The 20,803-nt window shown below is 40.7% G+C and overlaps 2 protein-coding genes across 7 annotated transcripts in view; one reads left to right on the plus strand and one right to left on the minus strand.

Annotated features, from left to right (window-relative positions):
* The window catches only part of MPP3 (membrane palmitoylated protein 3), a 64,885-nt gene that overhangs the window by 1,918 nt on the left and 42,164 nt on the right, over nt 1–20,803 (minus strand). For 4 of the 6 annotated variants that reach the window (XM_034756174.1, XM_034756176.1, XM_034756175.1 and 1 more), the window contains one exon: nt 19,054–19,176. In XM_034756174.1, the coding sequence (XP_034612065.1) occupies nt 19,054–19,176 (123 nt within the window). Of the gene's footprint in view, nt 1–14,923; nt 17,312–19,053; nt 19,177–20,803 lie in introns of those variants that run through there. The other 2 variants (XM_034756172.1, XM_034756173.1) reach the window with 1 other exon arrangement.
* CFAP97D1 (CFAP97 domain containing 1) lies at nt 14–12,894 on the plus strand. The gene is made up of 6 exons (XM_034756186.1): nt 14–540; nt 4,916–4,986; nt 5,480–5,598; nt 6,396–6,519; nt 11,016–11,075; nt 12,177–12,894. The coding sequence occupies exons 1-5, from the start codon at nt 420–422 to the stop codon at nt 11,073–11,075; spliced, it is 495 nt and encodes a 164-aa protein (XP_034612077.1). The 5' UTR covers nt 14–419; the 3' UTR covers nt 12,177–12,894.

The raw sequence follows: 20,803 nt of genomic DNA on the forward strand, positions 1-20,803 counted from the left end.
GGGGAGGGAGGACGCTGCATGTGCATGTGTGTAGAATTTATTGAGGGAAAGGCAAGTCAAAGAAAGGAGTTCTGCGTTTAGTTCCAAACATAGGGAGGGGTGGGGTAACAAACATACATACCCACAATATCACTAGGAATTATAAGAAGCATTTAAAAAGCTACAGATTTAGAATCCTTTTGGAGCATTTGGCTGTGTGAGCAAGCTATTTTTAAGAAATATTTATCTGCCATGAGAAGCTGCTTGCTGATTGGTTAATTTCACCAAAATTATTTGTTATGCTTACAGTGCTTTCTCCTATAGCAAATGCTGGCCTCTGATGTCATAAGTGGAGTATCTATGGCAACTTTCAGTGGTACAACTCATTTTACACTAGGGCTTTACCTCCTTACTTGGTACCTAGGATTAGAACAGCAAAGATGAGCAGTTTAGAGTACTTAGCATATCCAGTGATTATTGCCAATCACAGGCAGAGTACCACCATGAAGAAAAAACTGGACATTGGTGACTATCTCTCTCACAAGAACAAACTAGAACTCGGTATGTTTTCTTAAATATTTCTCCTCCACATTTCTGAAGTCACAGTTAAAAGGTTTTAAAACCAGATGAGATGTTTTCCTGAAGGATAGCTAGCCATACAACTCAGAAAGTGTAAATTATATACACCAGAAAAATGGGAATTTCAGTCAGGACTCTGTATAAGTAAAGAAGGCTTGAGGAAATCCTGCTGGGAAATATGGGTACTTTCTCTTTTTAAGATAAGACCAGATCTTTTAAGATGACATATACTCCTGTTAGTTTGTAGTTTCCATGATGAGAGCCAGTGGATTCACAGAATGACACAGGGTTTCATGAGGATTTGAAACTTTTGCAGAATTTTATAATTTTACATACAGATTTATACCGAAACATATTAAGAGTTTCTTTTGATGTTGAAGGATAGGTGAGAAGAGTTTATTAAATTGGCATTGCTAGTGATCAGATAGTTTTATTGATAAGAATATCATACATATATACATATATTGAAAAATCTTGTATCTGACCTGCAAGCGCTGATGGAAAAATTATTAGGACAATTGGGTTTTTTATTAATTTGAAGTTAAGATTCTCCTAATTTCTGTTTATTCTGATTCAGAAATAAAATGAAGAGATTAAAAATATGAGGTACTCTCTGATAATTAACCAATGAGATTCAAAAGGTTTGCAGATATAGTTCTGATAATCATCAAGGTTTCATTGCTTAGCAGAACCCATTTAGTCTGTAAATTGGACTAGAAGTCTCATGATAATTGGGTTTCTTGTTTCATCTGGGCTGAAAACCAGGAAATGCAGCCATCTGAGAAATTTTTTTTTGACATATTTACCTGGTTGAACACTTTGCAAAATGCTGCCAACTTCCCCAAATTCCTCAGCACTAGGGAACATTTTTCCTTAAAAATTCAAAATGCTGCTTAGAAGATTCTGATAAATGAATACTGGAGGTTTCAGCCAGTTGTAAATCTGTCAAATACCACCCAAGGTAATAATATCACCACAGTTGCATTTAACTTCAGAAAGGGGAACTACACAAAAATGACAAAACTAGTTAAATGGAAGTTAAAAGATACAGACACAAAAGTGAAATGCCTGCAAGCTGCAAGGAAACTTTTTAAAACATTATAACAGAGGCTCAAATTAAATGTATACCCCAAATTAAAAAACATAGCAAGAGGACTTTAAAAGTGCCACCGTGGCTAAACAACAATGTAAAAGAAGTGGTTAGAGGCAAAAAGGCATCCTTGGAAAACTGGAAGTTAAATCCTACTGAGGAAAATAGAAAGGAGCATAAACTCTGGCAAGTCAAACATAATTAGGCAGACCAAAAAAAAAAATATGAAGAGCAATTAGCCAAAGACTGAAAAACCAACAGCAAAAAATGTTTTAAGTACATCAGAAGGAGGAAGCCTGCCAAAAAATCGGTGGGGCCACTGGACGATCAAAGTGCTTCAGGAGCACTCAAGGAAGATAAAGCTATTGTAGAGAAGCTAAATGAATTTTTTGCATCAGTCTTCATTGCAGAGGATGTGAGGAAATTTCCCACACATGAGCCATTCTTATTAAATGACAAACTGTCCCAGAGGTTTTTGGAACAAACTGATAAATTAAACAGTAATAAGTCACTAGGACCAGATGGGATTCACCCAAGAGTTCTGAAGGAACTCAAAAATAAAAATTGCAGAATTACTAACTGTGGTGTGTAACCTATCACCTAAATCAGCTTCTGTACCAATTGACAGGAGGATAGCTAATGTGACACCAATTTTTTAAAAAGGCTCCAGAAGCTATCCTGGCAATTACAGGCCAGTCAGCCTAACTTCGATATCAGGCAAATTGGTTGAAACTATAGTAAAGAACAGAATTATCTGACACATAAATGATCACAGTTTGTTGGGGAAAAGTCAACCTGGCTTTTGTAAAGGGAAATCATGCCTCACCAATCTATTAGAATTATTTGAGTGGATCAGCAAACATTTGGACAAGGGTGATTCAGAGGATATAGCGTACTTGGACTTTCAGAAAGCCTTTGACAAGGTCCCTCACCAAAGGCTCTTAAGCAAAGTAAGCTGTCATGGAAGAAAGTTCACTCATGGATCAATAACTGGTTAAAGGACAGGAAACAAACAGGTGGACTAAATGTCCAGTTTTCAAAATGGAGAGAGGTAAATAGTGGTGCCCCCTCTGGAATCTGTACTGGAACCAGTGCTGTTCAACATATTCATAAATGATCTGAAAAAAGGAGTAATATGAGGTAGCAAAATTTGCAGACAATATAAAATTACTCAAGATAGTTAAGTTCTAAGCAGTTTATGAAGCATTACAAAGGGATCTCACAAAACTGGGTGACTGGGCAACAAAACTGCAGATTATGGCAAGATGGACTAGGTCCAGAGGTCCCCTTCTGGAGGCGTCATGGGCCTGCATCACCCTTTCCCAGAATAGAGCAGCGAGAAATCCTCCAGGCAGCCTAGAGTGGCTGCAGAAGAGCAGCCAATCAGAGGAGTTGCTGGAGCGACCAATCCGGGGCCAGAAGGGTTCTATATAAGACAAGCAGCAGAGCACAGAGAAATTCAGTTGCTGTGTGGATCTTGATGAGGGAGGACTGGGTTCCGGGCTGACTAGACGAGCAGCAGGCCACAGGCAGCTCACTGCAGAGCTATGGCCCCGTACCAGGTCTGAGAAAGAACTTGGACTGTATACCCCAGAAGGGGGACAGCGTGTGCGGCTTGGCTGGAGGGCTGAGCTGCCGAAAACCAGCCGAGAAAACCACGAGCCCGGGGGAGGGGGGGCCAGAGCGCTCGCAAGAGGCCACCCTGTTTAAAGAACAAAAAAACAAAAGCAGTCTCACACCTAACTGAGAGAAAGGGGGCCATCCACAAGAGGTGGGTTTCCCCAAGATTAAAAGAACTGTGTTTGCAGGCACTATCGGCCAGAGAAAAGGGGGCACACACAAGAGGCGGGTGCTGGCCCTGTTACATAGATGATATTCAATGTTCGATGCAAAATATTGCATATTGGAAAACATAATCACATTTATACATACAAAATTATGGTGTCTAAATTAGCTGTTACCACTGAAGAAAGAGATCTTGGAGTTATTGTAGATAGTTCTCTGAAACCATCTGGTCAATGTGCAGCGGCAGCCAAAAAAGCTAACAGCATGTTAGGAACCATTAGGAGAAGGATAGATAATAAGACAGAAAATATCTTAATGCCTCTATATAAATCCAGGGTACACCCACACCTTGAATACTGCATGCAACTTTGGTCATGCCTCCCATATCAAAAAAGATATATTAAAATTTGAAAAGGTACAGAGAAGACCAAAAATGGTTAAGGGTATAGAACAGCTTCTGTATGAGGAGAGATTAAAAAGATGGGGACGTTTCAGCTTGGAAAAGAGATGACTAAGAGTGGATGTGATAATGGTCTACAAAATCATGAATGTTGTGGAGAAAGTGAATAAGGAAGTATTTACCCCTTCACATAACACAAGAATGAGGGGTCACAATGAAATTAATAGGCAGCATGTTTAAAACAAACAAAAAAAAAAGTACTTCTTCACACAATGCACGGTCAACCTGTGGAACTTGTTGCCAGGAGAATGTTATGAAAGCCAAACTATAATGGAGGTTCAAAAAGAATGTGGTTCTCAACCTTTCCAGAGTACTGTACCCCTTGCAGGAGTCTGATTTGTCTTGCTTACCCCCAAGTTTCACCTCATTTAAAAACTACTTGCTTACAAAATCAGATATAAAAATACAGCAATGTCACAGCACACTATTACTGAAAAATTGCTTATGTTCTCATTTTTACCATATAATTATAAAATAAATCAATTGGAATATAAATATTGTACTTACATTTAAGTGTATGGTATATACTGCAGTATAAACAAATCATTGTCTGTATGAAATTTTAGTTTGTACTGACTTCGCTAGTGCTTTTTATGTCACCTGTTGTAAAACGAGGCAAATATCTAGATGAGTTGATGTATCCCCTGGAAGACCTCTGCGTACCCCTAAGTTCATGATGGATAGGTCCATCAATGGCTGTTAGCCAAGATGGTCAGGGATGCAACCCCATACTCTGGGTGTTCCTAGCTTCTTATTGCCAGAAGTTGAGAGTGGATGACAGGATGGATTGATTGATGATTACCTGTTGTGTTCATTTCCTCTGAAGCACTTGCCATTGGCCACTGTCAGAAAACAGGATACTGGGCTAGATGGATCATTGGTCTGACCCAGTATGGCCAGTTTTATGTTCTTATGATGCTGTGCTAAGTAACAAAAGACTGGGGAAAGGGAGCGGGGTGTCAGCAGCTCTTAAAGACTCATCATAGCATAACGTTCATTTTGATTTTGTCTTTTTCCTCCAGCAAGACCTCGTGTTGATAATAAACCCCCACGTGCACAAACTCACCATCACTTTAAAATGAGCAAGATTCAGGTACTCTTCTTTCCATGTGGGTTCAGTTCTCTCCTGTAGTACCTGAGATTTATTCATCATGCTTTACACAGTGCCATAAAGATCAAGGCAGTGCTTCAGATAAGTAAAGAGAGGGGGTGTATAGTTTACTTTGGGTGTGGCACAGCAAGGGTTCACACCTAGGAAAGGGGGTGGGGAGAGTGAGAGGATGCAGAAACCATAGTAAAAGGATCAAAGATGCTCCTGGCCTCTGCATGTCTTGTTAGTTTCTTTGAAATACATATATTTATTCTGATGAAAAATAGTGGGGAAGGCAGTAGTGATGGACAAGCAAAGAGCATGGCAATTATGGACATGATGGATGACAGGAGTGGGCATGGGGGGCTGGCTGGCAGATATGGCAGGCAATGGACTATGGGAGTGGAGGTTGATGGGACGCTAACCCAATAAAGTGCCTCTTGAGGAAGGATTTGAAGCAGGAGAGTGATATCACAAAACTGGGTCTCTTGCGCAGGAAGACCAGAAGAGAATTGGTAGAATCGAAAGAGAAAACAAGCAGCTGGCAGAGAGGTTAGCTACCATTCAGCGTGGGACCGGGATGGTGGATTGCTGGAATCAATACTTTCAGAGGAGGTAGATAGTATTATTTGGATTACAGGAGCAGCCCAAAGCCTCACTCAGGATCAGATTCCCCATTGTGCTGGGCATAGCACAAACGTACAGCAGACAGTCTAGCTGCAAAGAACTCACGCTTCACAAAAGGCAGAGCTATCTCAGTTATCATCCTTTCAGGTTCACTCCTTTGTTCTCAGAAGTTGCACTGGTGCATTTGGGGACGTGGTACCATCTGAGGCCAGATGATGCCTTCGTGAGCTGACCAAGATGTGTATTTTCTTTTTGTATATTTAAAACTATAGACAAGATTCCACTCATGTGGTGCACGTGTCCAGCAGCAGCATAACTTTATTACTGTCTTCCCTTCTACACCCTTCATTTCTGTTCTGTTGCTTCTTTCCTGCAGCACGTGTGATATAATGTAAGCTGTTTGGGGCAGGGCTCTACATGTGCACTGGGAGACACCTGCTACAGTTTGGGGTGCTGCGAAGTAACCAACAATAATAAATCTAGAAATCAGCCTGGAGGGGACACTTAGGCCAAAAAATATGATTTCACAACTCTGGGTTTCAGGCAGCATCTGCTATTGAGCCTTTATTGGAGAGCTGTGGACTGGAGTCAATCATCAGTGAGCAGACTCAGCGAAATACATCAGTTATGCCCCTTAGTAGAGGACAGATAAAAGTATTTTGACTGAGTATTTGCCACCAGTTACCATCAACTCATGCCTCATTAGTGTCAGCCATTCAGCACGAAGATTCTGAGAATTCTATGGCTTTACAAATAAGGTTTTCATTCACATTTGTTTTTTGCAGCTCAAATAGGGAGAAGCAGAACAGGGAGATGGTGAGGATCACTGTTGAAAATCAGGGGATTCTGAAGCGACTTGGTGACCCTAAACCTACATATGATCGTAGGAAGTCTGAGATTGATTGGCAGGCATGTATAATCATTTTATTCTTGGAAAAACCGTTTGCAGCTATAGTCAGACTAATCAAGTCTCAGGAGATGAATTGGCTGATCTTAAAGTTTTCCAAACCAAAATGTGCACGATCAGCTGTTGGCTAGTTTATCTGGATCCCGTCGTTCTGGGCATATACATCCTTTATTAAAGCAAACCAAAACAGTCTTACATTGGATATACGTGTATCTAGAACATAAGAATGGCCCTACTGGGTCAGACCGAGGGTCCATCTAGCCCAGTGTCCTGTCTTCTGACAGTGGCCAGTGCCAGGTGCCCCAGAGGGAATGAACAGAACAGGTAATCATCAAGTGATCCATCGCCTGTCGCTCATTTCCAGCTTCTGGCAAACAGAGGCTAGGGACACCACTCCTGCCCGTCCTGGCTAATAGCCATTGATGGACCTATCCTCCATGAATTTATCTAGTTCTTTTTGAACTCTTTTATGGTCTTGGTCTTCACAACATCCTCTGGCAAGGAGTTCCACAGGTTGACTGTGTGTGGTGTGAAGAAATACTTCCTTTTATTTGTTTTAAGCCTGCTGCCTATTAATTTCATTTGGTGACCCCTAGTTCTTGTGTTATGAGAAGTAGTAAACAACATTTCCTTATCTACTTTCTCTATACCAATTATGATTTTATAGATCTCAATCATCTCTCTCCATAGTGTGTCTCTTTGCTAAGATGAAAAGTCCCAGTCTTATTAATCTCTCCTCATACGGAAGCCCTAGTCATTTTTGTTGCCCTTTTCTGAACCTTTTCCAATTCCAATATATCTTTTTTGAGATGGGGAGACCACATCTGCACACAGTATTCAAGATGTGGGAGTATGAATTTATAAAGAGGCAACATGATATTTTCTGTCCTATTATCTATCCCTTTCTTAATTATTCCCAGCATTCTGTTCACTTTTTTGACTGCTGCTGCACATTGAGTGGATGTTTTCAGAGAACTCTCCACAATGACTCCAAGATCTCTTTCTTGAGTGGTAACAGCTAATTTAAACCCCATCATTTTATATGTATAGTTGGGATTATGCTTTCCAATGTGCATTACTTTGCATTTATCAACATTAAATTTAATCTGCCATGTTGTTGCCCAGTCACCCAGTTTGGAGAGATCCTTTTGTAGCTCTTCACAGTCTGCCTGAGTCTTAACTATCTTTAGTAATTTTGTATCATCTGCAAATTTTGCCACCCGTTTACCCCTTTTTCCAGATCATTTATGAATATGTTGAATAGGACTGGTCCCAGACCAAACCCCTGGGGGACACTACTATTTACCTCTCTCCATTCTCAAAACTGACCATTTATACCTACACTTTGTTGCCTATCTTTTAACCAGTTACCAATCCATGAGAGCACCTTCCCTCTTATCCCGTGGCAGCTTACTTTGCGTAAGAGCCTTTGGTGAGGGACCTTGTCAAAGGCTTTCTGAAAATCTAAGTACACTGGATCCCCTTGGTCCACATGCTTGTTGACCCCCTCAAAGAATTCTAGAATATTGGTAAGGCATGATTTCCCTTTACTAAAACCATGTTGTTTCTTTCTCAACAAAGAATTAATTTAGTTTCTCCACAATGGCCTTATCATCCTTGAGTACTCCTTTAGCACCTCGATCGTCCAGTGGCCCCACTGGTTGTTTAGCAGCCTTCCTGCTTCTGATGTACTTACAAAAAATTTTGCTATTACTTTTTGAGTCTTTGGCTAACTGTTCCTCAAATTCTTTTTTGGCCTTCCTCGTTATATTTTTACATGTCATTTGCCAGTGTTTATGCTCCTTTCTATTTCCCTCACTAGGATTTAACTTCCACTTTTTAAAGGATGCCCTTTTGCCTCTCACTGCTTCTTTTACTTTGTTGTATAGGTGTATCTGTATATATGTATCTAGGTATAAGCAAGCCCAGTACCATTGCACAGTAATATGGAGGGGATCTTGTTAAATCAAATGCTACTTAGTTAATCATATATTGAACTAGATATAATTGCTCCCTAAAGCTACCCATTGTAGTAATCAGCAAGACTTGGGTAATGGGAAAGGGAAGAATTCACTAGAATTAGATTAATTCCTTGTCAAGTATTTATTAAATGAAAAACATCTCCCTGTTTATCAGGCTGAAGGGCTGGCTCCCTTAAGGGATGGCGTCTCAGCGTAATAACGGTTCTCTCATTGGGGTGTGAGCTTCGTTGACCTTTTATTCTGACAGTCTCAATTAATATGACCTTTTAGTACAAAGAAAAGAAAACTATACCTGTTGTGCTGCATTTATAACTTAAATATGAGCATCACCCTGTATTCACATGCATGATTTCAGATATAAAATCCATTTGTGGCTGAACAAGATTTTAGGCTCTGTCTTTTTCTGGTTTGCTACAAACGGCAATAAGTGACAAAACCATTAAAGAAGAGTCTGAGCCTTAATTTCTGGCCAGGGTCCCTAATTTGACTGACAGCAGCGACTGATTTCTCACTGAAACTTTGTGAAGTCACTGGAGTCTAAACTGGAAACATGTTGTTACATTTCTCTAATTTTATGGTCACCCTCAGTCTGTTAGAGGCTCATGTTGTGTTCACATCTGCAGGCTGTAAATTACTGACTTTCCCCAAAACCAGTTCCATTTATTAGGAGGTTTCATTCGTTTGCAATGGGATGGAGATAATGAAAAGAAAGTTATAAAAAAATCAGGTGCATGTATCTATGCTAGTTCTCGCCTCATAGCTCCTCCATTCTGCAAGAATTTCTCCAAGGACTCCATCTGCTTCCTGCATCATATCGTAAGAGGAAGAAGAGCCGCCTCATGTTGCAGTCTTAGCAACACCTGAAACATGATTTACCTGAGTGAGCGTCTCAGCCCAGACAGCGGGTTACAGGCATTATTCCCTTCTTTGTGGCATAATCTATGTGCCACTCTCCAGAGTAAAAAGAACAGGAGTACTTGTGGCACCTTAGAGACTAACAAATTTATTAGAGCATAAGCTTTCGTGGGCTACTGCCCACTTCTTCGGATGCATATAGAGTGTAACATATATTGAGGAGATATATATACACACATACAGAGAGCAAGAACAGGTGGGAGTTGTCTTACCAATTCTGAGAGGCCAATTAATAAGAGAAAAATTTTTTTGAAGTGATAATCAAGCTAGCCCAGTACAGACAGTTTGATAAGAAGTGTGAGAATACTTACAAGGGGAGATAGATTCAATGTTTGTAATGGCTCAGCCATTCCCAGTCCTTATTCAATCCTGAGTTGATTGTATCTAGTTTGCATATCAATTCCTGCTACTCTGAAAACTCTCCAGAGTGGAACTAAGACTTTACATTTTATAGTCAAAGCAACTACTGACTTTCAGTTAATTAATTGTTTTCAGCATTGGGAGAATTTGAGAATCTGGGGTAAATTATTAAGCAGAGTGTGGGAGAAGAGTGTATAAACCCTGTTATTAGTGAATTGGGGTTGTATATGCATTTTCTCCCACACACTGCTTTGAAAGCATAGTCCTCTCTCATAATTGTGAAAAGTTGCCAACCCCAATTTCTCTGTCACAGAATTAAATGTCTCCCTTAAGTCACTGCTTATGCATGCAATAAAAATCACAATGCCACAAAGCTCCCTACAAAGAAGGAAACAAAGCTATGGAACAGCTGCAGCTCATTGTTGAAGGAAGGCTGTTGAGTTTACACAGTAATTGCCGTGTCTCTGTCTCTCATTTTAAAATGAAGTTGCTGAGCTCATTTTGGATACCTCAGTTACTGAAGATGATTCAGAGGCCCATTACACCCTCCTGTGTGCTGCATTACTGTCAAAAGGGTTAAGCAAGACCTGGGTTTCCAGATACCCTTAGTGTCCTGGTACTTCAGCTCTAGGAAATTCAAAAGACTAATAGAATTCTTTATCAAGGTTTTAGGCAGGAATGAAGTAAAACACATGATTTAGAATGTGGGCTTTCTGTGGCAGGGTCTACGTCTTTCCTTGTTTTGTGAGAGGTGTGGCACATTTTTTGGTAGCTCAGAAATACATATTTTAATAGCTTGATTGCAATCAGGATTAAAAATGTTACATTTTCAAAAGTGGCTTCTGCTATTCGATGGCTAACTCGAGCACCTTCAGCTCCCCACGGCTTTAACTAGAATTATGGGAGACAGCACATGTGAAAATCAGACCCAAGACACCTCATGCTGAGATGTCCAAATCAGAAGAATCCAAAATCAGGGTCTACTTTTGGCCTCAGGCATTTACACTAACTACTAATAAAACAGAAAACATGGATGAGCGATCCGCAAGAGACTAAGCCCATTAATGACTCATCACTGCACTGCAGAAACGTAAGTACTAAAGGAACAGGATGCAGAAGTGTAAGGGGAAAAAAAGCATCATGATCAGACAGTGTACATGTTTTAATTACAATCCTAATAGTCACTTTAATAGATAATCAGTGTCACTGACAAATCTATACTCTTCCCTTCTCGTTGGCAGAATTCACGGCACTATATCCGGAATACCACGCGGTATCTCATTGCTTCTCGGGATAGCTAGGTATACAGTTGTGCCTTGGCTTTATTCATTTTCTAAAACTGTATGTGGCTGTCACAAAGTGTTGTTAGTGAAGTGGCCTGATTTGTGTGTGTATTTTACCCCTCCTGCAGTCAGTGCATGTGCATAATACCTAGGAGAGACTGGTCCAAATCCTGCCAGGTGCCTGCCCACCCACGAAATGCAGGACTGCTGAGTGACCTGGTAGCTTGCATTTAAACATGGCATCTGCTGAAATAACTGATGTCTGTATGTATGGGGAAAGAGATAGGGGGTGTGTGTGTGTGTTTTGGGGTGGGGGGTGATTCACAATCCTTTCCTCTCTCAACTTACCTGCTGCTCCTACAAGGCCTGCAAATCAGCACTGCGTGCTCCTCCAGCTGGAATTTGTTCCAGCAACATGTCTGAAGCCTGGACATTGCCACCTTCTTCCATTTGCTCCTATTCCAGGCAGCTGAGATCTTTGCCCCGCAAGCCCCTTCAGCTGGTGCCAGTACAAACACCTCCCAACTCCCCTCTGTACCCCTTCAGTTAGGGCCCTGCCTATCATCATTCAGTTCCCCACACCCCCTCTCCACAGGCCCTGGCTGTGGCAGAAATGCTTGAGCTCTAAATAGTAAATGAAATTTTAAATTAGGTTAGTTGCTGAATAGTTGGTTTATTAGGGGCAGAATTTGGCCTTTATATGATGATTGACAACATGGGGCTGGTGAGTAAATAAGGGGCCTTGGCAAGATGAGGCAAAATTTCATTTCCTATCCACTCAAAATGCAAAAAGGACGAAATTGCTGTTTGCCAAAGGACAAAATTGGCAAAAAGATTAAAGAAATGTCCTAAAAGGTTTGTAAAGTCTGAGATATTAAAAGGATAAAGAAATTATTTGTGAATGTCCCAGGATGCCCAATCTGTAGACCTCACACTTGGGCCCTGATTCAGCAAAATATTTAAACATCTTTAGGTTTTGCTGAAGTCAATGTGCTAATGTACTTTGCTGAATTGGAGCCTCGGGCATAACTCCTCATGGAGTCAAGACTTTGAGTTGCAATTCCATTATGAACCGATTTTTTTCAATTCCCCTCCCTCCCTTTTCTTTCCTAATTGCAGGAGAATACACCAGGCATGGATAATACAGCAGAGACTTAGCACATCTTGAAAGTCTGATGGCCTGTTAAGGATACATATTACAACTGGCTGATGTTTTCTTAGGATTGTAAAATAAAATGGAGCATTGAATGAATGCAGTTTTCCTATAAAAGTGCAACTCTCCACTCCAGCCCCCAAATCTTCACCACATACATGTCTACTTTTGCCATAATTTATTTTGAATTTACAAACAAAACTGCACCTAAAAAACTCACATCACAATTCTCCCAAATTAATAAAAAGGCAATTGTGTTTAACTACAGGGTTTGATGCCTGCACAGGATAGAAATGGAGGCAAAGATCATTTATTACATGAACCAGACTGCAAAAGACATTTTAGCTCAGTGTTTGATACCAATTTAGACCATGAGACGTTTTCAGTTATTGTAATTTTAAATATTTTACAAAATCTGCACATTTCCATTTGTCTTGGTTCTTTTAGCAACTATTTCCTCTATTGGGATCTACTGGACAATGAAGCAAACTGAAACTATGTTGTACTTTTACTGCTATCATTTTGTAAGTGGTTTGATAGTAATTCCTGCATTGAGTAGATTTCTGATGATATTATTTTACAGCACAGAGAATGCCGTTTCATCTAACCTACATCCTTGTCCATGGTGATACACAGTATATATATTTATCATGTCTAGCTGGATTTATTAAAGCTGTTAGTAATCTGCAATAAATCTACAGAGGCATTGATTATTTTACACAAAGGCACCATCTTTCCATCTGATATTCTCACAAAGTCACTTAGTGTGAAATTTTGCTCTTTAGTTTAAAATTGCTTTCAAAGAGTTATGCTCAGCGATTATAAAATAGAGATGGTGCCTCAGCTACCAGCTACGCTTATCCAGCAGCACTACCCGCGAGCTGCCCCCTCTGGGATGTGGTGGGCGAGGCAGAGTGTGGACAGAATTGCAGGTAAAGCAGCTGGACACTCAGGTGTTGTGGTTCTGGCATGGAGGAGTAGCTGTTTCTCTCTGGCAAACCACCTGTGTCTTTTCAGAGAGGAACCCAATCTGGCAGTCCAGAGCTTCTCGCTGGCAGGCCACCGCAGGCCCAGCAGCCTGAGAAAGTGTCTTCCTCAAAGAGGGTACAAGGTGGAGTTTTCCTCTACACCTAAGGCCAGGTCTCCACTAGACACTTTTGCCAGTATAATGTCAGTTAGAACTGCCACTTTTTGCAACGTCTGTATTGCCAAGAACCTAATGTAAATGCAGTTATACTGGCATGGGATTGGGGGGAGGAGGAAGCATCTTTTCCCTAGTATAAGCTGTGTCTATACAACTAGAGTTTGCCATTCTAGCTATACCAGCAAACCTTTTCTAGCATACCTCTGGCCTAAGTGATTTAGGCACACAACTCCCACTGATTTTTCAAGGGGACTTGTACCCCATAGTCACTTTTGAAAATTCAACCCACAATCTAAATTTTTGTTGTAAGACTTCCATTATCCCTCCCTCTGTTGAAGCTAACGAGGTAAGGAGGACAGTGAGAGGAGCAGACTTCAAACAAAACTTGCTTTGGCCGTGGAGACTATATGTCCACTAGGGGAGAGATTTGTCAGCTGGACCTGACAACCTCACTTCTGAGCCCTGGCTCACGTGCTAGGGCTCCCACCCAGATCCTTGCCTGAATTTTCTGCATATCCAATAGGCCCCAGCTACCCTTCCATGCTCATCCAGTCCCAGGTCCCCTTGCCTCTGCAAAGTATTTATATAGCTATTATAAGCGTAATACATTCCCTATAGATGTAAAAATGATAATTTTTTCCATTCAGCGGTGGAGGGTGGGGGAGGAGAACATAGGATGGGGGCACATCTATGTAGAAAGCCAAGCCTGCCTCCAAATCATACACAACCATAACTTCAGTTTTATTACTAAGTAAAATTATCAGTAAGAAGATGATTGTTGCTAATGCTGGATAGTGTCTTTTTAGAGACTTTTTAACATTTTCAGGAACTGGGTGTGTGCAATCTGGGTCACTGACTATTGGAAGCAAAAGGGAGTGGTAAAGTACATTAACCGAGATGGGTCTGATATAAATGTAGTTGTGAGTTTCAGTAGCTGTAGTGATAGGAAATGGATTTGAGCAACAATAATTCTCAAAAAGAACAGGAGTACTTGTGGCACCTTAGAGACTAACAAATTTATTTGAGCATAAGCTTTCGTGGGATGCATCCGAAGAAGTGGGATATAACCCACCAAAGCTTATGCTCAAATAAATTTGTTAGTCTCTAAGGTGCCACAAGTACTCCTGTTCTTTTAGCGGATACAGACTAACACGGCTGCTACTCTGAAACCAATAATTCTCAAGTTATGTCTAACAACATTCTTTGTGTGGTATGCACAGTGGGGCCGGGGGGGACTTTGTTTTCTGTTTCTTTACTTGTCTCAGACATTGTAGTTCTACATTTCTGTTGGGAGTTTGTGTTTTTGGTCTACCTCCAGACTATAAGCTCCTTTGGCCAGGTCATTTTACTTTTGCCTATAAAACATAATGTACTAAATCAATAATATGGAAAACAGCAAGATTTCTTCGTGACACATAGTTTCTGCTGGGTTCAAACCTACTTTACAACAGAAACAAGATGCAAAAGATGTTTATGCATTTAGTGAGCTGGTATAAAGACCCGGTAAAATGTTAATATATCAAATTCAGGCCTGGGCTCCATTGAATGGACTGAACCTTTAACATGGTGGAAAGCCCTGCTTTTGGTCATATAAGGCATACCTGGCTCCATCCAGGTGATATGACTCTTTTCAAATATAATAATGACCCATCTCCTCAGAGTCACAGCACTAGAAATTCTCCTCCACTCTATAATTCATTGAAGTCTCTATAATGTTACTGGGGTTCATTTGTTTTACCATAGGTTGTCGACTTATGTGAGAGACTTGATACTTGCAATAACATACGCTTGTAGTAATTGCTCAATTAATCAACTCCTATGCCAAGACTTATTTGATCACAGTGCTCTCCCCTTTACCATAAGGGTAAGTCGACCATATTTTCAAAATCAAAACCCAAATGTTTTTTGTGGTAACCTTCTTAAGGTCAGGAAAAAACTGAATTTCTTGGCATTGACTCGCTTTTTGTAGCTCTATGCTGCCTGGGTCAGAAAATCACAGAAGAGCTGAGTGCCACCACTTCCTTCCAATGACAATAGCAAGGAGGGAGCAGAAGAACCACCAGCCCCTCCTGGGGCCAGAGCAGGGGTTTTGCACTGACCAGACTGAGTCAGTCTTAGACTTGTATTGCAACGTGGTCATAAGACAAGCACTGACCCTGCCCAATGATTGTCACAAAGCACATGCTCACTTCTTGATCAGAATGAAACAGTGTGCAAAACATTAAGAGTGAAACTGATCTTGGACAAACATTTTGTAGTGATTAAAAACCTGAACATTTTGATAGATGAAATGAAAAACTGGAACATTTCATGTGTCCCATAAGAAGTTCCAAGGACTTCATTAAAAAAACCTGGGATGCATGGCCTCTTTACATAATGGCAAGATCACATGAATAGGGTGGGGTCTAGTAACCACACAGAGCCACTGGTGATTGGAGTAGATTAGGGCCAATTAGACCCTGAATGAATAATGTGATTGAATACTGTTTTGAATCTAGACAAGAGAAACATTTTACTTATCGTTTTTTGGAGAGGGAATGTAACAGGGTGGCGTGCTGTGTGGGCTGGAGAGCCAGGGGCTGATCCAGTCCTGAGTACAGAATGGGCTTCACCTGAGAGGAATGAGGTGATTCCTGTATAAAAGGACCCAGGTTTGATCCCTGAAAGGATCCAACTGGGGAAAGGGATGGTAGGGAGCAAGATGGTTCCTGCAGAGCCCTGAGCGAGGAAAGCTCTCTAGGCAGAGAGTGGCCTGGGAGGGACCTGAGTAACTGGGGAAGAAACTGGTTGAAGAAGAGCACCAGAGAGGGTGGAAAGTTTGATTCTATTAAAAACAGTTTTGAAGCCTAGTTTGGACAACTATGACCCAGGAGGGTGGACTAAAAGATTGTGACCCAGCCAGAGGGCCAAGTTACCTGACAGAGAAACGGTCTCCTCACCCAGTGAGGGAGATGCTATCCTGGTATGAAAGCTGCAACACTATGCCTGGCATGAGGAGCACATAATGGTGAGTGGATTCCATTACAGAAAAGCTGTGACTTTATATGAAATGCTGTTACAATATTTTCTGTGGGAAGTCCCAGTGATTTTGCTTAACAATAACTTCATATTTTTGAGACAAAAATAAGTATGGGCTTACATTTGGAGCCATTGCTAAAGGATTTGATATATAGGAAAGATCATAAGTGGCAGGCAAATGGAAAGCAGGAACTCCTAGGTACATAATGTACTATTTATCAATAGCAGATTTAGCAAATTATGAACTGTCATTGATTTCCAAAATCCTAATACATCTGCATTTTCATCTATACACTACAAAATTCTGTATATCCAAACTTCCTGAAGTATTTGGAAAAAAGTCTCGCAGACATGTAGATTTAATCTTCAAGGCCCGCTTTGTCCCTTACACTCTCTGGGACCATTTGTCTGAGTTAAGATACTTGTTTCCATAGCCATTGGCAGGATGGAACCTTAGACAGTAGGTGAAGTTTCACTCTACATCACAAAGTATTTACAAAGCTTAAAAATCACTAAATTTTTACCAATCAATCTACAGTGAGCACTCAACATTTTAAATGACACTACTAAAAACTGTGGTTCAGGAATCCCATGTCAGCTTCTGACTGATGGGTCTGTCTAGTTTAACTGATACGACATTTTCATATTACTTTCTAGACAAGCTGGCAGTTTTGGAGTGCAGCTGACATGTTCCCTCTTTTAATCCTTCTATTTACAACACATTTTATATAGGCTTTCCTTTTGACATGTGAGAGCAGGCTATGATCTAACCCAACTCACTGGCACCCAAAATGAGTCCTCCTTCAGCTTCTCTAGCAGAGTTTTCAACTGATTATAGGCACTCTGGAGGTCTTCTTTCAGCAGCACAGTGTCAATTAAATGGCCATACTGCTCTTCAATAAATGCTGCTGAATTAATAATGTCCTGCTGTTCTTCATCCTGCAGGCCAATATGTGAGAAGATATTAAACTTGCAATAGTCATTCTATCCTTCTAATGACTTTTTTAGTCTCCTTGTATCCTCCCCAATCTTCTATCAACTACTTTGAAAGGAAATAAAACAAAAAAGCTATTGCCAATGTGAAAGGATAAAATGAATTCTTGCTATCAAGTTTGATGAGCAAGGTACTAGTGCTAGGAGTGATATGGCCTCAGGGATGGAAGGAGTGAATGAGGGATTTTGAAATGGTTACAAAAGTAAAATGGCATTGCACTCAAAGTAACAAAAGTGCGCCTAGTCAAACTCAGGTGCCAACCATACTCCCTCCCTTCAAAAGTAAAACAATGACAGTGGAACAGATGTGCCCAAGTTCAACAACACTGAGCGCTTCACTGGAAACGTTGCAGGATCCCACAGGCAGTGTGCATGTGAACTCACACACTTTATTACCAAAATAAATGAACAATAATGAGTTGGTACTTCTCTAAAGAGAATACCAACCAGCTTAGTTTCCTCTTCCTTGCAAGAGTAAACTGCTTGTTATGTAAGGACCACCTAATCAGCTTGGACTTCACTCTGCAGTTACGAGGCAAAAGTGGCCTTCTGGGCTCTCACGGAGGCTGCTCAGTGGCAGAATAACAAGGTTATTAACTAATCTGACTAAACTAGTAGTTTCCACTGGTGTGAACCTGAATTATTTTGTACAACTACAAAGAGTAGATTCTTATTCCTCCTCCTGCATTCCTGACATGGTTAGATTTTAGGGGGCAGAATCTCCCTCTGAAGTTCTAACTCTGTTCAAGTCATGGTGGGTGTTTTTAAATTGAAAACAAGCCTGTTTCTAAACTCCCCTCCCCCACAAGAGGATTTGCATGGTAAGAGCCAAACACAAAGTACAGTCTTCCTAAGAAGAAACTATACCTCTGGACCAAAACAGTCAGGATTGCTAGTGACTCTCCTTCAGATTTCCGCCTTGCCCAGATACAATTTGCAAAGACAACTTGAATGTTTTATGCCTCCCATACTATCCCAAACCTTCTCTAGAAAAAAAGTGCAAGAAACATGAGATCGCCTTGAATAATTTGCCTACTCTTCTTGGATTATCTGCCTGCCCTTTCTTCATACTGCAGAAACTAATCCTAAAAGAATTCAAGAAACATTCAGCTTTCTCCTACAACTGCCTCCCTTGGTAGCTTATTTCATATCTCTAATACTCAGTGAAACAACTAGGTCAGCAACTGTGTTTATTGTTTTACGTGTGATTGAGGAAAAGTAATGCAGCATGAATACACTTGTAATATTAAAAGGCACAACACGCTTCAGGAAAATTAAGTCAATTAATATATGGGATGAAGGTATGGCAGCTGAAGTAATGGTAGCTGTATTCACCTTAGCATGGGGGCTCTGAAAACTGTGTAGCAGTTTATAAAATCTGAATCTCAAATCAGAGTTTTGTTGGATATCATTATCTCGCAGAACATCTCAGACATATCCTATAGGCGGATGCTTTGCTGTCCATACTGACCCATCAGCAAGGAGACATAACAGAGGAAGGCAAAAAGTTCCCAGGTAATTGCCACATTAATGTAGCTACTTAAAACTCTCAACCTGATTTGCCATCATAAGACTAGAGCCAGTTATGTTATCTCACTCAGCTGGAGGGACAGGTTTCTCTTATGGGGGGGGGGAAAAAATCCAAATAGTTTCTTCAGTATCTTAAGAACTGAGGTTAAAATACTTACAAGTGGGGCTGAGATTTCTTCTGAAGTTGGAGATGTTGGTGCATTTTTTTTCTTTTCTGGAACAAGAGGCTTCACAAATATAACATATGGTTTAAACTCTGGTGTTCTCAGGTGCTTTACCGCCTGTGAGTAAAAATATACATGAGCTTTTTATGTATGTTAAGGAAAACTTTTACACGATAAATTAATGTATGAAACTTCAATTCTGTTCCAACTGTTCTTAGTAATTTCAACTGTAAATGTCTCATTTAAAACCCTGTGTAAAATACTGTAAGTCTGAGCATTATATCTGTAATTCTTCAAAAAAGAAGACTAACATAATGTCAGTGTCATTGCACACATCTTGCTGTGCATTAAATCTACAGAAAGGGGAAGGTGATACAAGAGAAAAGGGTATCACTTGCCTATTAGGCCAAATTATCCTTCCTTTCCATTCATAACAAGGGGACAAAACCCAAGAAATTGAACTCTACTTGCTTTGACAAGAGTATTTAAAGTTATTTCCTAATCCCAGATACATGGCCTGGGCCAGCCACTAGCATAAGAGAGGAGTCAGTACCCAGTGACAGGTACAGCTAGAATCTCACTTTGTGTGTGTGGCCAGAAGGACTGAGAATGCAGAGCCTGTTTATGGTGGGAAAAGTTCCACGTGGGCTTACACAAGAAAGGAGGACGTGCTTGCATCTCTCATACTGCAAGGGCAAGCTCCTTAAGAAACAATAACTATGTAATACACTAGGGCTTTTAGGGCACACTTTGCTTTTTGTTCATCAAGGCTCAGCACTGTGAACAGTCCAGTTCTGCTGAGCCAGCACTCGGACCAGCTGCTAGATTCACAAGACAGGCAAGCATCATTGCTTTCTGTAGAGCAATTAACCAGGGACTGTAAATAGCATTATTCATCCTAGGAGAAGGCAAAGATATTTACTTTGATTAGGAACAATCCAGCAGAAACCTTTTTCCATAAAAAGGACAAAATATGAGGAAAAGACACCGCATAATTCTTCATTTACACCTTTCTGTGACCTCCACAGTATATTCATCCCAGGATACACTCTTACAGCTGTCATCAGTATTTGAGTTTGTTTTTCTATTAACTTTAATATATATATATATTTTTTTTATAAGCCATCACCCAGGGACAAGTTGTAAAATTGAGGAGGCTGGTGTTTGAGCATAGCTCAACCTACAGAAAGGTATGTGGTCTTTAGAGAGTGCATGAACTCGATACATATAATGACAAAAAATGTCTGTTCCAGCCATCTGCTATCTCAGACCCCCGATATCAGAATCCTTGTGGATTAATTAAATCGGAGAAATGTGAGGTTAACCTGCTGGCACCTGATGCTGCAGCAGCTATACTATGTAACAGGAAATTGGTGCTTCCATGGTACTGGTGAGATGAGAGTTTTATTGTAATAATGTCCTAATACACGGCCTTCCAGCTGAAGATCCCAAAGCCCTTTACAAACATTAATGAGGTAGTGTCTCAGGGTATGTCTACACTACCCACTGGATCAGTGATTGATCCAGCAGGGGTCAATTTATCGCATCTAGTCTAGATAATAAATCAACCCCCGAGTGCTCTCCCATCGACTCCTGTACTCCAGCACCACGAGAGGCAGAGGCAGAGTCGATGGGGGAGCGGCAGCAGTCAACTCACCGTAGTGAAGACACCGTGGTGAGTAGGTCTAAGTACGTCGACTTCAGCTACGTTATTCACGGAGCTGAAGTTGCATAACTTAGATTG

The sequence above is a fragment of the Trachemys scripta genome, chromosome 23, assembly GCF_013100865.1.
Source record: "Trachemys scripta elegans isolate TJP31775 chromosome 23, CAS_Tse_1.0, whole genome shotgun sequence".
NCBI lineage: Eukaryota > Metazoa > Chordata > Testudines > Emydidae > Trachemys > Trachemys scripta.

Excerpts from the sequence above, each read along its gene's own strand:
- CFAP97D1 (XM_034756186.1), top strand. The coding sequence starts at position 420 with ATGAGCAGTTTAGAGTACTTAGCATATCCAGTGATTATTGCCAATCAC. Across the intron at positions 541-4,915 it reads CAAGAACAAACTAGAACTCG|CAAGACCTCGTGTTGATAAT; the intron begins GTATGTTTTCTT and ends TTTTTCCTCCAG. Across the intron at positions 5,599-6,395 it reads AATCAATACTTTCAGAGGAG|CTCAAATAGGGAGAAGCAGA; the intron begins GTAGATAGTATT and ends TGTTTTTTGCAG.